This window comes from Rousettus aegyptiacus, unplaced genomic scaffold, assembly GCF_014176215.1.
Source record: "Rousettus aegyptiacus isolate mRouAeg1 unplaced genomic scaffold, mRouAeg1.p scaffold_m13_p_1, whole genome shotgun sequence".
Classification (NCBI taxonomy): Eukaryota; Metazoa; Chordata; class Mammalia; order Chiroptera; family Pteropodidae; genus Rousettus; species Rousettus aegyptiacus.
Window position 1 is genome coordinate 109,380,503 of NW_023416284.1, and position 18,211 is coordinate 109,398,713.

The following is an 18,211-nucleotide window of genomic DNA, read 5'->3' on the forward strand; positions in this document are numbered from 1 at the left end:
TTTTGAAAGCGAAACAAAGAATATGACTATATTAAATATGTTACATAATAGGAATAAAATATGTATACATAATTATATTAACTATTATATATTTTTACTATTTAACTTCTATCATATTCATTATAAATGTCTATAAATAAATTCAAGTGTGTATATACATATATATTTATATTCAATTTCTTCCTGTAAATTTTAATCTTTTAGTTGGATAAAACAGATAGCATTTTTATATAATCATATCAAGATTATGTGTTTTCCTTATAATCAGGCATATATGATATGCCAATGCACATAGTAGCACACTATGTATGTAGTTTTGGGTGTTTGAACTGTTAGCTTTATCTACTGTCTATACAGCTGAATAACTAAATAAATGAAGTATTTTCATAAAACTAAAGGAAAAATTGTAATAAAAAATGTCTAATGTGAATGTCGGCTAGTCTAGAATTCTACCTCTGAAAGTGATCAAAATAAATTACAGAATACTAGACCTCAGGGGGATATAAATGACTTAGCCAAATTATTATTTTATTGATGAGAAAATTGAGAGAAATCAAATTATTTCTCATGGTTACCCAATCTATTGGAGGACCAGAACCCAAGTTTCCAAATTCCATTTTCAGAACACTTTCTATTATATTATGGAAGTTCCCTTTAGTTCCAAACTGTACTTTAACTGTTCTCCATATACTGAAAGATCATTGGTTTTTGGATTGGAATATGAAAAAGTTCAAGGCCACTAGCCTCAAACGCAATGGGTAGAAATGGAGCCGAGGAGTTACCTGAGACATTTTACAAATTTATCCATCCATCCATTCATCTATTCACTCATTTAATCTAACAGTTCTTGACTCCTTGTAATGGTTTTACATTATATCAATTTAGCAAAGCTGCAACTACTCTGTATGTTTTTAGATTAGAGTTGGCCATAAAATAAATTTGTATAATATTTGGAAAGTGGAAGTAAAGCAGTAGCCATATTTATGCTAGGAAGATTTTGGTACGATCAAGCATTATTGCAGTTTAGGTGTACTGTCAAAATCTGCTTGTTCACCTTACTGGTGTGGGGCAGAAGCTGGACCTGCAGCTTTTTCACATCCCACAGAATCTCCTTATTCAGTTCTCTGGATCCAAGGTCATGTGGGCACATCTATGAGGAAAAATTCGGTAGCTAGGAAATCACTGCTGTGATTTATTGATATTATAGCAATTACCAACGTCGAAATATTTCTAAAACAAATATGTAAAAGTAAATTTATATTGATAATTATTCATATTTACTAAAATTTTTAGTTTCCTTTTCAGGCAGAATTTGAACATTTGTCTTGATAGTGATATAGATCGGCATAACAATCTACAGTTAAATGAGGTCATTGTGCAGTAGTTAAATAGAGTCTTATTTAACAGATAAAGGATTTTCAGTGTACAGATAGACTTATTGGACATGAAGTATATAGGTATATTAAATATAGTTAGTCAAAGGTAAAAAATAATAAGTATATGTATAAATGTATAATATAATACAAATACATTTGAGAAGATCTTATTTTAATCATGACCATGTTTATTTTAAACATGTCTAGTTATGGGAAATTGGTGGGCTTGTAGTTAATAATTTGCAATGGTGCTTTTTATGTTCCTAAGAGAGAAAAGGGTTTTGCACACAAGCCTTGGGAGTTTCAAAACACCAGAAAGATAGATACTTCACTAAGGACTGAGTGGTATGAGCCAAATTTTAGCAAAATTTGAGTTATCATCAATTTTACAATTTATTTGAAAGCAGTGGTAGAATGAGAAAATTGAGGCTACATATCTAAGAATATGACAATGAAAGACCTAAAACTTAAATTATGTCATCTTTATGTGAATATTAGTGTACTGTAATGAAATAAGGGTTTGGAGATCAAAAAGAAGTGGAACAATTAAGAAATTCCTCAGCCTCAGTTTCCCTATGAATACAAAATAATATGATAATCCCTTCCTTTGAATGTTTTGTAGAGACCAAATATAATATAATCTGAATCTCTTTGTGGATAAGAGGCATATTACAATTGAATCTTTAAAAGATCTGTCATAATAAAATGATCTGACCTTTGAATTTTGGGAATTAATTATTTGGGCAGGGATGTTACCATCAAATGACCTCAATCAGTGTCATTTTCGGATGCTTATCGATGTTAGCTGTTAGAATTGGTTACAAGAAAAGCAAAAAGGAGGAGCAAGATATAACAAGGAGCACAATGGTGAAGGGGAAAAGAGGATAAAGAGGAGGAAGAGAAAAAGATATAAGGAAGTTTAGTAATTATTCCTGGAAGTGTTGTCTCAAAAATACAATTATCAGTTCTTTGTAACTCACTCTTTAAAAATTACTTATAAAAACATAGAATCAGAAGTTACATTGAAGATATAAATGTATTCATCTAAAAAAGCCTGAAAAACCCCAACAACCACAAAAGACATGGGTACTGGTGCTTTTGATAGCATAGTAATTCCAGCAACAGCATCATTCACAGATTCAAAAATGCTTCTTTTTAAATAACATAGATGGACTTGAAGATGATGCGTTACCACAATATGGGAAAAGAGGAGCATGTCTAAAATACAAGAGATCACTTGAAACACCTCTTAGTAATCCTATGTCATATGAGAGAAGTCAATTAAAAACTAAGCTCAATACAGGCATGCTGTTAATGGCCCAGATACATCAAGAATAAATTTTTACTTTACCACCCTATGTAGGGACAGTGACCAGCAGTGGTGCTTGCTAAAAACAAAGAGGATATGTATTGCATAGTGGGAGAAAGTAGTTATAAATACCAGCTACAACCATGTGACCAGTTATAGAAATGAGGATTATAATAGTTATGAGCAACTCTTCCCAATTTTGATATTAATATATATGCTAAGCATTTCTTTTTCTTCCCTTCCCCATCTGCTTACCAAGTTTTGATAGTAGCTAACCTCATATTTCAGTCTTAAAGTTATAGAATATTAAAGAATATGACTTAGAAATGAACGATATCCTAAAATAGATAAAAGAGCAGAAGAATTTATTATTATATTTTAGAAAGTATGAATGGTTATAAAAGGTATATGATGGTGCCAAGTTGACAAGAGTGGACTGTTGTAGCTTTAAACTCTGTCAAACTAGTTAAACTAAAACTCGAAATCTCAGAATTCTCTTCCCTGCTTAGTTCTGTGTTAACGTTGTCCATATGAGAAATTTGTGCAGAAGCAGAAGTGAAGCTTCAGCTAAGTTTATGCATGGAAGATTGCCAAAGTGCCAGGCCTTAGTGCTGCTCACATATATTGTAGCTGATCTGCTAGTTCACTTTGTGGTGGGGAACAACTGGGCCTGCAGCCCTTCCAGCTTCCACTGATCTCCACTACGCTACCTTCTCCAAATCCTGGCCCACAGTTTCTCCTTCAGCTTCCCCACATCCTGAGCAAGAGGCGTATGGAGCACATGGTGAAGTGCACCAGCTTCCCCTGCAAGTCACCCACATCATTACTGTTGGAGACTCTGAGAGATGAACATGGGTTTCAAGTTGTGCCTGGGGTTCCAGCTTATTCTCACAGGTTCTAGTTCTCCTGTTCTCTCTTACTCTACACCTACTTTTTTTTTCTCAGCTACATGTGCTACAAACTTCAATACCATCACCAAATGCAAAAGTAGCAGCCTTCCATAAACTGTTTAACTGGGTCTCACAATTGCAGCATGTCAAATCACTATAACAAATCTCTTATTCCTTTTCACTCATAATGGCTCTATTTTTTTTTTTTTTATAATCAAACACTAACTGACATTCTCCATGATATGTGTTGAATTGTGTCCTCCAAAAAAGATATCTTAAAGTGCTAAGCCCTGGCACTTGTTATCTTATTTGGAAATAGGGTCTTTGTACTTGTAATCAAGTTAAGATGAAGTCATTAGGGTGGGCTGTAATCCAATATGACTATGTCCTTATAACAAAGACACAGATAGAAACACAATGGAAAGACGGCCATGAAGACAAAGCAGAGATGGGAATTATGTTGACACACGCCAAGGAACATCTGTAGCTACCAGAAAATGAAAGAGGCAAAGAAATAATTCTCCCCTAGAGGGCAGGAGGGAGAATGCCCATACAAACACCTTGATTTTGGTCTTCCAGCCTGCAAAACTGTGAGAGAATACATTTCTATCGTATTAAGCCATCCAAGTTTTTGGTAACTTATAGTGGCCCTGGGAAACTAATACACTCGCCTAGTTGGGATATTTCACACATTAAATAGGAGGTGGTCAGCAATATCAAATACCGAGAATAGAAAGAATGAAAAATGTCCATAAGATTCTGTAGCAAGAAGCTGTTAGTGGATGATCAGTAGGGTGAAGTTATGGGAATCAAATTGCAGTGGGTTGCGGGATGAATGTAATATAAAAAAGTAAAGGATTTATAGCAAAGTTTTATATCAGTGAGCTAAGATATGGAGAAGAGTAATAATGTGGAGTTTAGGACAATAGAAAAAGAAAACAGAATCAAGTAGAGGGATTTTTAGTTAATGCAAGAAACATGAGGTTATTTATAGGACACAATTAAATTCATATTTAGAAGACAGAACATTTTACACTCTTTCAACACAGAAGAAATGTGCACAGGCAACACTGTAAATCTGCCAAAATAAGCATATGCTTGGTCACCTCTCTTTAACACTATCCTTGGAGTTAACATATAAAACTTCTTTATAAATGAAATCACTACTTAGCAAGGGGAATTGGATAAACTAACACACTTTGGATGAGTCTTCATAAGGAATCCTCATTCCTCTTTTTCTGAAATCTATTTTATCAAGGGTACTATCTCACAAATTTGCGGCAAGTAAATTCTCTTGCTTATTTCTAAATATTGTCATTGGTATCTTATTGCTTGAGCAGAAGATATAAGATTCATGGATTCTTAAAGAATCTCTATAGAAGTATACCTTTGTAGTTATCGTTGGAGTTGGTACCCATTTAATTTCAACAACTTGATATTCTTAGCCTTATGCTCTTTGAGTCACTTTTCCAAGCTTGTTTCTTCTTTAAATTAAGATAAAATAATATTTACCTCACAAATCTATTACAGGAATAAGAGGATACACAAATAAAAATGCTATGCAAAAAACTATCATTGCAATTTTCTCATCAAAACATATTATGGTATATAAGTGTGTATATAATAAGTTGTATTCATTATGCTTGATGGCATAATTAGAGTCAGAAGTAATTTATGCAATTATTATGGGTAAAGGTCTTTAAGAACCTATATTTATAAGTTTTGAATATAGGAATTCATTTTCTTTAACTTTAGTAACATTTATTGATACATATGATTCATAATAAAACTTTATCTCTAAATTCAATCAGAGGAAAATGATTAAGTTGAAAACATCAAAAAGAATTAAAATTATTTATATAATAAACAATAAAAGATAATGATAGTATTTAGATCGTTATAGTTTCAATTATATGTATACATGTATATGTGTGTATGCACATATATAATACATATTATATACATATATAATATATATGTATTTACAATATACAATATATATTATATGGGGGGAGAGAGAGAGAGAGAAAGAGAGAAAGAAAGAGAGAGAGACAGAGAGAGAGCGAGAGCGAGCAAGTGAGCCTGACCAAAAAAAAAAAAATACTTTGAGAAATTGTGTGGAAGATATAGGAATAAATTTTAGAGAAAAAGTTGCGATATCACTCCATTCATTAGGAATGAGCCTTGTACAGTGACTCTCCATTATTCCCAAAATGTGTACTATTATAACTCTTTCACCTTCTTCCATCTCCTTTTATCTTTAAATAGTTTATTAAATCTAGTAAAAATGTAATAATAGCCACCCAAGGAGAAAGCACACAGTTCACTCTGGTATTCAACATAAATACCACCAAGACATTTAAGGAACCCAATTATAGCTCTAGCACAGAACATATTAACAAAGGACTACAAATTAATAAATAATATTCTCTGGCATGTATAATGTTAAAAGTTTCTCTCATGAGCAGTTTTAGCTTGAAAGTGTTAGAATCTGACTTTGTTAGCTGATTGATATTTTCAAATGATAATTGTTTTTTCTCTCAAAACAAATGTGAAATAATAAAATTCTCACATATAGCATCAATTTTCAGAATAATTGAGTTAATAACGTGTTAACATATAAAAGGTAAAGATGCAAATAGGTAAAATGTTAATATTAGAAAGAATCGAATGACAAAGCATAGCAAAAATAAAAAAGTGAGTTGAATTCCCATTATGAAAATTGAATCACTTTTCTCTGCAGATTTTTTTTTTAATTGCCGAGATATTGTTAATGTTTAACAGGTTTCCTGACATTACATCATCCTATATTGTTACCCTGGAGAAAAAACTAAACATGTGCTACTGGACATACACACATGTACACATATAGACATTCAACAAGAAACAAAGAAGTGAGGCTATTACAGATAGTCCAACTACTTTAAATACCCCATAACAAATGAGCACTGTAACCTGTTCAAGTTTCTGACAGCTCTTCCATGCTGTGACTCTTATGACCCAAAATGTGAAATACTCAAAGAAAACTGACTGTATAACACGTTATTCACATTCTTAGGTTCATAACTTAAATCCTCAAATCAAGCAGGATTTGTCAACCCAAGCACAATGGACATTTTAGATCAGATTATTCTTTATTGGGTGGAGGCACTATCTTGTTCATTGCAGAAGGTCTAGTACCATCCTCCACTACTCAACGTTTCTATCGACTAGATGCCAATAACGGTCTATCTCCTGCCCCTCACCAATTGTGACAGACAACTAAATATATCTCAGGACGTTGTTAATGTCTCCTGGGGGTCAAATCGCCCCAGTTGAGAACCACTGAAGCAGAGCATGATCTCAGCACACTGAAGAAATGCAAGCTGTGCTTGTGTACTGTCCTGTATACTTGGAGAAAACATCATCGACCTTTCAAGTGTCCTGCTCTGCTACACTACTCTCAAGAGCCCACAAAATTTTCCTGAGTAGAAATTGTCTATGTCCATTCGGAAGTATGTCCACAGAAGAATCACAAAACTTAGAGAAGCAGGAGGGGAGAGATGATGTAAATATGAAGCTGACTGTGAACTGGAATGATGACAGCTTAACTAAATATATCCAAGTAGTGAAGGTGGCTAATGACATCGAGCAGGCTAGCTTAAAATGTTTTTACAATGGAGTACAGAAATTTATATTCATAGCAGAACATTAGGAAAAGGTTGAATTATACATAACAGAATTTCTTTGGGGAATATATAAATATATATATATTTGTGAAAAAATTAATTCAAGTAAAGCACTTAGCACAGTGCCAGACACATGGTGAGTGCCCGTTAACTGGATAAGTCCTGGCTGCTATTCTTAGTAGTAGTATTACTGGCATTGATAATTTTATTTGCATTATTTAATTTTTTTATACATTTAAACATTTTAACACTTAGGAATATTCTCTCTCGCTCTCTCCTGCTATAGAAAGTTCTTACTCATCTTGAAAGACCCAGCTCAATGGTGAACCCCTCTGTGTGGCTTCCCATAAGATCCCTCACTCTCCCACATAAAGAATTAATTTTCCCTTCATTTGTGTTTCCACAACACTTAGTGCATACTTACATCATAGTACTTAGCACATTGTATTATAGTTATTAAAGTCTGTGTGCGGCAGGCCCACCACAGCCCCCAGCCCTCAGGCTATGAGCTTTTGAGATCTTATTTACTAGGCCTTCTGTCCCCTGTGCTTGCCACATGGTAGGCGCTTAGCAAAAGCATGCCGAACTCAGTGAATTATCTGGAAAATTCAATCATGTGGAAACCTCATTTCCCAATAACGCCAGATATATGAGGTGTGACTGAAGAGCAATGCTTTCTGTATAGAATTTGGGGCTGTCAGCCTTTATGAAAAGATTAAATAAGTGAAATGATGCAAAGTGTGTTAACTTTTGACCAAGAAAAATAAAGATTTGGATAAATATCAGAACGCTCCTTTAAATTGCACACATTTAAATATGGGTAGGGATTAAATGAGTGAAGTGGGAGATGGTAGGAATAAAATATATCATTTTAAGGGTTTTAAGCCTCACTAAGATAAATAAGTGCGAAAAGAGATGACATAATGGGTCTTTTTCTTATTTGATTACATAACACTATCAAAGAATTCATAGACTACATGGTTAATAGATCAATGTCTTAAATATAAAACATATCTAAAAACATCAGCCTAAATTACTGCAAGGATTAAAAAAATACACACACATATGTATGCACTGTAAAATGCACTGCGTTAAAGAATACAATCTGCACTGACATTTCAGTTGTTTCTAAGTTTAATTCAAAGCACTAGTTTCTTCTCCTTCCTCTATTTTAGTTCTTGATCTAAGAAATATATGAAACCACAGATAATCAATACTAAAAAAATAATAAATTTTAAAATTACTTTTTAAAATTAAAATTATTTCAGTTTTAACTGTGATTACATGAAATATAAATGAAACATTTTTAATCTATTTCTCTTCACATTCAGAGAATTAAAGTCAAGTTTTCCAATTGGCTGGAAATTTTTTCATAGAATAACGGAAAGACAAAAAAAATTATAGAACATCTGCATTTATAGATGTTCCTATTAAGCTATATGAATATACATTGACCAATATGTTTATTGAGCATGAACTATGATCTTTGCACTGTGATAAGTGCTAGTCCCATCCAAATGATCAGAAACATGGTTTATTGTTCTGAAATATTTGTTTTTTGCTTTTATTCTTTTCAGATTTATAAACCAAAACTCCAAGATGCGCTCATATTTCCCCATGTGGTAATTCCAAAGTTCATGCTGTTATAGCTATATATTACTATATTCTATGGTGACATTGGAACACTGTGTAGAAACCTGAAATATTCTAAGAGGCATATGTGTTGTTTCTATATTTTCTGTCCCTTAAATATTTTTCTTTGGAAGATAAAATGGAGTACAAAAAGTGAATCCTAGATTTAGTTATAGGGTTGCATGTTGTTATACTGAAGATTAGTGAATCCCTAGCAATAAACGAATGCCTACTTCAAAGACTAGGAAGACATTTTGCCAGAGATTCTCTTGCCTGATCAACAGTATGTAAAATTGAAATGTAGGGTTTGCATGTACGAGTTTGTCTTTTTCTGAGACTGAAATAGATAATTGGGGGTAAAAAGCCCATACACATTAGCAAAAACACATACTACACAAGACAACAGGTATAGCTTAATCCTAAGGGATAAAAGTAACTCAGGCACAGTATTTAATAATGAAAGTTTTAAAATATAAATTTGGTTGATCTGGATTAATACTGAATTGAATTTACTAAATTTGTCAAAATAATATTCATTCCTAAACAAAGTGAAAACTATCCAATCTATGCCACCATAGAGTTTGGAATGTCAAAGTAAGAGACTATCAGTCAAAGGAATTTTACATTTTAGAAATCATTTTTCAATCATTTAGGAAAAATATCAGTGAAATCTAGATCTTAGGGTATGCCTAAATGTGCTAAAATACATAAAGACTTTGTCAGATTATGCACCAGAACACTAAAAGAGTATTTGATGTACTTGCAGAAATACTTAGAGTAATTTATATTTAGAGAAATTTTAAATTTTCAAGATAGATGTCTCATCTTTTTTTAAAAAAATAAAACTTTCCAAAACTATAAAGTCAGATAAGTTAAGCAGTAATAACCACAAATAATCCAAAGCGTATTAATAAAAAAATAGCATGCAGTTATCCAGAAAGAAATCTACAAATTATTATGAGTGGTGTCTTCTATTAGTTCTTTATCTTCATCATTGTTATTATGTCTTAAATTATACAGTTCACATACTTAGAAAATAGAATTGAAAAAAAAAGCTCAAAGGGATAGCTAGTTAAATAAATAATATTCAAAAATATCCTGAGAAGATAGAACACTAGACCTAAATAAAAGGACCTTTAATTGTGATGACTATAAAAGTCTACATAGAGAGTCAAAAAGTCAATAAATACATTCTAGAGGATAGAGAATAGGCATATTGACAGTTTTTGTGGGGAAAAAAAAGCACAACAACAAAGAAAAACAACATGATCTGTTATATAACCAAAGATAAATTTAACATGCATAAAAATATAATATGAATGAACAAAAATAAAGATAATTCAAGCATTTTAGAATATGTTAATGGAAGTAGTACCTCATTTGATGATTTCAAAACTTTATATAATACCAAACGAATTCATAATGATAGGGATAAAAATATAAATAAAATTACTTAAGACACTGTCTCTTTTTTAGGGAACCCACAGTTCAAGTATAAAAACAGATATAGAAAAATATTTGGAGTATTATTTTCAATTCTGGTCACTTAAGTTTGAAAATGCCATTGTTATTTAGTATTAAAAACAATGTACTATAATATGCCAGGCCCTGTCTCTCAAAAAGACAAATTAGTACCCCCATTTTATAAATGGAACTACTGGATTAAGATTTAAAAAACAAATCAACAACAACAAACAAACAAACAAACAAACGAAAACTTCACCCACAGACAAATGCCACTAAAGATTAGAGCTGAGGAAGTAACATAGCATTTTCTGCTTTAGGATTACTACTCAAACATATATAAATCAGTATTTATCGAAGTATGTTCCTCTGAAACAGTGTTCATAGGATATTAAGTATTATAGACACCCCCCAGAAAAAGATTTACAGTAAGATAATTTTGAAGAAAACTATATTTATTATAAAGCCTTTCTAAGACTTTAATATTAATTATGATGTGCATTGTGAAGATCCTTGAAGATGGTCCCACAGGTAGACTTTTCAAATGCATCTGACCTCAGACTTTTTATTTACTTTCTTCTCACTGAGTATTGTGAGGGGCTAGTGTTCCATGGAACATTTGTTGGAAAACTCTGGCACTGTAGATGACCAGGAAAAATCTAAATGTCAGGAACAAGAAGTATTCAACAAGAAAAGAAAGAGGCCCTAGAGGGGACGTGATAGCTGTTTTTAAATATTGTCTCATCAAAAAACAACGTAGTATGTCATGAAATGGAAGATCTCTATCTAATAAATGGAAGCTACTGGAAATGAATTTCACCTCAATATAACATTTTAATGAGGTTTTTTATTTTAAATGTAAGTTAAGAACTGTTTAATGAAAGTCACAAATCACCTGTAAAAGGTGTTAGTTACCCAAAAGATTTCTTCATTGGATGAAAGGTCAGAAAACACAGCTAAGCTCCCTTTTTTACTTTTTTATTTGATGGTTCATTTGCAGTAAGTATCGACTAAGGTATTTATATATTTAATTTTTCAAATTCTCTGTCCATCTTTGTACTATTCTGAATTAAGCATTTCAGATTACCTACAGATTAACTGCTAGAACCTGTTGCAAATATAATGTCTTACGCCAAAATACACATAACAACACATACGATTTACACTCATGCTGGTAAAAAATTAAGCTGAGCTTCTCTAACAAAACACCAAGTGATTTAAATCACCTTAATTATAAATTCCATGTGTACAGAATAAAATGGAAGCTTTCTCATTTACAAAACAAGACAAGAGGCCTGGAAAGCACATATGGGGAAGCATGAATCCATGTCACACACAGATTGGTGTCAGGAATAGAGAAAAGTTGTGGGATATAGAAGGCACTTTTCCAATCAGTTACTCTTAAAGTGTCTGTACCTGGCCTTGACTGTCATTACATCCAAAGAAAACATGAATTGATGAATAATATGTGTCATCAATGGATTCACTACAATTAACATTTGTTTGCTGGAATGTTAGATTTAAAGTTCATACCTATTCGCGTATTCCTTGATGATCTGATATATGCTAATCTTAATTGTTTCATTTTCAAATCTACTGTTGCTCCGGTCCTTGTATATCCGGAATTCAGCTGCTGTCACTGCTTCTCCATGAGGAATTTGAGTAAGATCAAACCGGAATTCTTTATAATGTCTTCGCTGGTGAGAAAAATCCTTGTCTCTTTCAACTGAAAAAAAAAAAAAAAAAAAAACAGAAAGGAAGGAAGGAAGGAAGGAAGGAAGGAAGGAAGGAAGGAAGGAAGGAAGGAAGGAAGGAAGGAAGGAAGGAAGGAGAGATAAAAGTTAGTCTTTTATAAAATTTGGAAATTAATGGTAAATTCTACAGCTTTGAAAATTAAAACAAGCAGAATATTATAAAACTGGGAAAACACTAAAACCGCAGACTTATACACATTTCCAATTGAAAGAAATTCCAAAAATCAACAGCCTTTAGTTCAAAAGCAATATAACCTTTGTGGTTTTATACAAATTCCTGGATCCTAAACGGAAAGGCTATCCAAAATTTTTTTTTAAAAGTGAAGGTTGTAAAGCAATTGCTGGTATATATCAAATACCAGAACACGGAGGGTTCATATAGGAATTAGAAATATGTTATAGAAATCTCCAGAGTTCCAGGTAAAGTTGATACTGAAATTTAGCACAGCTGAGGGAAAAAAAATAGGAAGGAAAACAGAAATTGCAGGCACATAAGGACAATCTTTATGACATTTTTAGATGTCAAGTAAATAAATTCATTTTCAGAATAAAGACAATTTCTAAAATGTCTTCCCCAGAAGAATTTTTCTTCTTTCAGCAAATGAAATGTTTTTTTAAAAATGTACTTTCATTAATTCTTATAGATTGTTTAGTACAAACTTCTTATGTGTGATACAGCATAAAGCCTCCCAAAGATCTCTGTTCTTACTCAGAATTGAGAGGGGAACATATTTTCCCCCTTCAGCAACCTTCTTATCAAATAAAGTCAGAGAATGCTTCCTCGAGAATATTAAGAAATGTTGAAGAATTGAAATAAGTATGTGTCCAGCATATTATTAATCTGGCTTTGTTAGATAGTTTATTATTTGACACAGTCTGTATGTACTGGTACCAAAAACTTTCTTAAAGAACTACCTATCCAAAAAGCTCATTTTTAGTAATGCAATATTATTTGATGGAGTTAAATTTCTTAGTACTAATAGTTTTCTCAAAATCTGTTATCTGGGATAATTTAGGATTGAAAAAAATCTACTGCAAAACACTATATGCAAGATGTCTTACAATTATAGCCTATGATAATTCTTAAATGTTCCCAGTGATGTTTCATTGCTAAAATTTTGTTTAAGATGATTTTAAAAATATATGTTATATAAATAAATTCACCAGTTTTAAAAAATTAAATTGATACAAAAATATTGTTAGATGATTAATTGAAATTATGTCAACACTGCTATAAATATATAAAACTTGGGATCTTAAACTAGAGAAAACGTTGAGATTAAGGGGGAGCAAAGAGGTTCATGACAATCCAGGAGTGACTGGGAGCCAAGGCCTTTAGACCTCTGTAACCCAGTGTCAGATGGGTTCCACCTCTGAGAGGAAATTCGTGACACAGGAACCCACAATTCTTTGTCTTTATCATCCAAAATTATTTTGGATTTACTTTCCTTAGAGAAGTAGGAGGTGGTTTAGAGAGCAAAAAGCTCATCCCCACCTCCAAATCAGATACCTAAGCCAGCAAGGAGAAAAAAAAATAAGCTATACCTGGAGCCATTTTTATCCTGTGGAGTTTTGCAAGGATGGTGCTCTCGGGCTGTCTGATTAAACTAACATCACCTCACATGACTCATCAAGTTCTGCTTTCTTAAAATATTATTATCTTGGTTCTAAGAGAAATCCATTTTCAGGGAGGTTATTAATCAACTTTTCCCTGAATAAGGAAGATAACCTCATTTCTAGAATTCTATTTTGGTCCATAATTTCCTATGTAAACTTCTGCTGGTAACTACACAGGCTGCTATGAATGTGTCTTCTTCCTCTCCATTTGTCCATTTTCTTGACTGAACCATTTGAGAGGGAAAGTATAAATGTAGAAAATACCCAGAAACTGGGTATCTCATAACTGAAATTGCATTTATAAAGATTAAAACTAGCTGCAACTTTTGTTTATAGAGAACTAAATTTAATTCTATGTAAACTTGTTCCTTTCTGATCTCAAGTTAAGTAGATGACATTATGAAAGAGTCATGTTTCATCTGAAACATTATGAGACAACTTTAAATAGCACTTATTATACGCCAGGCACTGTCCTAAGCATTTTATTAATATTAGTATATTCATAACAACCTATGAGGTAGATTCTATTATTATCCTTATTTTTAAGATGAAGAAATGGAGAAGGCATAGAGAATAAATACCTAGCCAAAAAGTTTGAGTCCAAGCATTTGATGCCACCAAGCCATGGTTCTTAAATGCCAAATATGCTGCTTCTGATTATAAGGTATTACTTTGTCCTAATTTATGAAATATTCATGCTTTAATAAAGGTCTAAAATCTCACATTCACAAGTTCAAAATCTAAAAAGCTCTAAAAACTAAAAGTTTGACTCTAAAAACTAAAAGTTTTTTTGGCAGAAAAAAAAAACTGAAAATTAACTGATTTGAAGTCATTCAAAGTCTCTATTTATTCCACTTTATAGGAATATTTATTGCTTTGCTACAGAAATGTTCCTGTTTTTGACTCAGTGGCGATGTCCCAGACTCTGCTGGAGGAGTTCCCTACTTTATGATATATACACCAACCACTTATTCGGAAGTTTATTTTCACTATTCTGAAAGTTGATATTCCAAATTCTAAGTGATAACAATCATTACTTAATTTCTCATTAACATTCAATTTTATGTTTGAAATTTAGACCAAAAAAAACTATAATCCTAGAAATAAGAGCTGAGTCTTGAGTTTGTTAGGATTCAATCTAAAGCATGCACCTGGATAATGCAGATGAGTTTTGAATTCATATTATGTAAAGTAATCTAAAGTTCCAGAATCCCCTGTGAGATGTTAGTGTAATAAAGTGGAAAGCTAGAATTTCAGCTGTTATTATAAAATTTCAGTTTTCTAATCCAGGCTATTTAACCTATCCCCTTAAGGAGGCACATTTTCAAAGACTTCAATAAAAATTTATATTAAATATACCACACAGAATAAAGTTGCAGTGCACATTTATCCAGTGATTCAAAATCCTATATCCTCCTGCTTTGAATTATAATTTTACTAGTAAATTCCATGGGACATGTTGGAATAATGGAATAAAACTTGTATTTATAGAGCATCCTAATGATGCTCACAAATATTCACAAGGTAATCTCAGTTACCTCCAAAAGTAATGCTAGAGAGAATTAAATATTAATATCCCTCAGTTAAGAATGAGAAATTGGGTGATGACAGCTAGGCGATAACAGATGTCTGTCTTCTAAAGTTTATTATGAATCTTTGTTCAATGTCCATACCACCTATATAATGACATCCTACTGTTCTGTACTTTGAGACTAGTTCATTGTTAGTATATTCATACAAAGTTTCTCAGCAGTACTCAAAAAAAAGTGACAAATAGCCTGGAGAATTGGGTTGGTCGACAATATGTAATTAACATCTCACGCCATACAATGCCTAATCCAAAGATGTCTTACAATAAATACTAGTAAATGAAAAACTATGAATAGATCTAAATCAGGTTCTATCTTTTTACTCAGCATAATCTTACTGCATTCCCCATTGACTGAAGACTTGATCATTTATTTAACACTCATTTATTTGGTAATATTTTGTTCGATCCACATAATCTTACGTATGTGCATATGTTTTTATAACTTACCCAAGAAACCACAGTGTAAAATTGGGAGAGAACAGATTTCATTCCAGGGTCAAGATTTTAATTCTGAAGCCTTAAGACATCACAACAGTGTGTTTGTTTGTTTTTCCTGGATTCAGCTTTATCTTTTTGTTTATTTATTTGTTTGTTTTACCTAATTATCACTCAAGAAAGTTGATTGTCTTTCAACACTTTTATTCTCCTCTATCACGCTCCTACTCTGTAGAGGTTATTCTATTTTCTAGACTCTGCTCATTCTTTTAGAATTCACTCCTTCCAATCTTCATTTTAGCAAACATTGTATTACATTCACTTATTTAATACTGATTCCATTTCTTATCTAAGTAAAAATTTATAAATGAACAATTGATCATATTCATAATTTGAATTATTATATAATATCTATACTAGTATGCAAGGTTATCCTTTGACTACAACCACATTTTAAAATAATTGTAACTTGCCAGCTGGATTCCTTCATACTCCCACCTTTTTTCCACCAGACCCACTACCAAAAACAACACTCCAAAAACAGATGAAAAAGAATATACACACACATTTTATATTCCCTAAACATAAGCTTTTTATAGGAGATACCCATGCTTTGTTTATACTGTGATAATTTTGGTCAGCATTAAGTATTATGTTTCTCCATATTAATATATATGTGTGCTATAACCTATTGCAATTGTAAATGTCTTGAGAAACTTAAAAGACAAACAAGTAAATGAGAAGGAAAAAAATTTAAGTGTACTGTTCTTGTTTTTTTTTTAAATTCATACTGTGTTAAATATTTAGTCCTTTCAATTCATTCTTTACATGTCACATCTACTACATACCATGAGTTTCCTCAAAAAACTTTATTATCATTTCTAATAAAATTATCAGATTAAAATCTGCAAGACTCCATAAAAACCATAATTACATTCCTATTTGGTGGAAGAAAAGACTGTCTTAATTACTGAACAAAACAAATAAAAATAAAACAAAAAAAGAGGGTTAGCTCATTCAAGAAGACCCAGACTTGTCAAGTAGAATGACAAAAGTGTTAAAATATAGTAAGATTAAGAGGTTAACACTTTTCTCTAGTGGAGTCACTTTTTTTATCCCATATTATAGACACCATTTCCCTCATGTGAAGTGGAAAAGAGAGTTTAAGAATAAATACAACTATATTTACAACACACATCCTGTATCAATCAATTTACCTATAAAAATTGTATTTAAAAACAGAACACAATGACTTACCTAGATTGCTATTTTCATATCTGCTTATATATCTAACAAGATCAACAGGCTGTATTTTGCCAGTCATACATACATTACACTTAAGGCCATATGCTCTTCTCTCATTTATAATACACGCTTGTCTTGAAGATTATTAAGTGCAAGCCAATGAATATCATCATTAAAATGAAATAAATCCATCAATTTTGGGTTGCTTATTCATTTGAGCTGATGGTTGTCAACAGTGCTGTCTACAAAAATTAAAAAGATTTTACTGCATATACATACTCCCGACCTCAATGAAAATAAACCATCAAAAGTTCAGCAATATTTATACAGCTCACCACTCAAAACATGACCATGATGACTGTGAATATATTTCCTTTTGCTCCTAGGAAGTAGGTCTTTGTGCATTCCAAACTTTTCCATCTCTGTGCACTGCCTAGAACAACTGAAAGTTTACCTACACTAACAGAATCAGATAATTAATTTATTATTACATTTTGGTTTTTAAAAGTGGCAACATCAAAGCATACGAGATAAAAACAAAAATGAATCAAAAGATTCACATTCCATGATTAATGGGCTGATAGTGAAAAGAAACAGGATTGCTTTTATATAAGCATCAACTGCATTCTAAGTGCTCTAAATTGCCAAAGTTCTGCAAAGATTAGGCTTCTTGTGGTTAAAGACATACACTGAAATCTTTTATTGTTGAGATGTAACTTAACAGAAGTTAATGACTGATTGCAGTCTTTCTTTTCTCCAAACAAACACCTCTCTGAATGACTTTATCATTTATAGAAAGTGAATAAAAATGTCATGACTAAATATTTTTGTGTCCACAAAATCAAGAGTAGAGTAATTAACAGAAGATTGTAATTTTATCTATTTAATGATTTATCTGCATTTTTAAGGACATGCATTCATGGGCAATCAGTCTTAATCTTCCACACAAGGGCTGGAACTTGGAAGACACAAATAGAATCAGTAGCTGCAAAGCAAAGATAGCATTCTCCCAGGAGCCTAGCCAGCTGTTGAAAGAATACACATCACTATTTGCTGCTGAGTGCAGAAAATCATTAAGAGATTACTCATAGAATTATTACTTATCTCTGTTGCATTTTAAAGTAAAAGAAAAAAAAGCAAAGATATCGTATGACTACCAAAATGTGTCACTTCACAAGACATCCTTTACCTACTAGTCCACTGAGAAACATAAACTTGGTCCTATAAAGA

The 18,211-nt window shown here is 32.1% G+C and overlaps 1 protein-coding gene across 1 annotated transcript in view; it reads right to left on the minus strand.

The window, feature by feature from the left end:
• The window catches only part of BMP5 (bone morphogenetic protein 5), a 107,161-nt gene that overhangs the window by 41,384 nt on the left and 47,566 nt on the right, over positions 1-18,211 (minus strand). Inside the window, exon 2 of the mRNA XM_016145692.2 lies at positions 11,873-12,065. Coding sequence (XP_016001178.1) covers positions 11,873-12,065 — 193 coding nt within the window. The remainder of the gene's footprint in view (positions 1-11,872; positions 12,066-18,211) is intronic.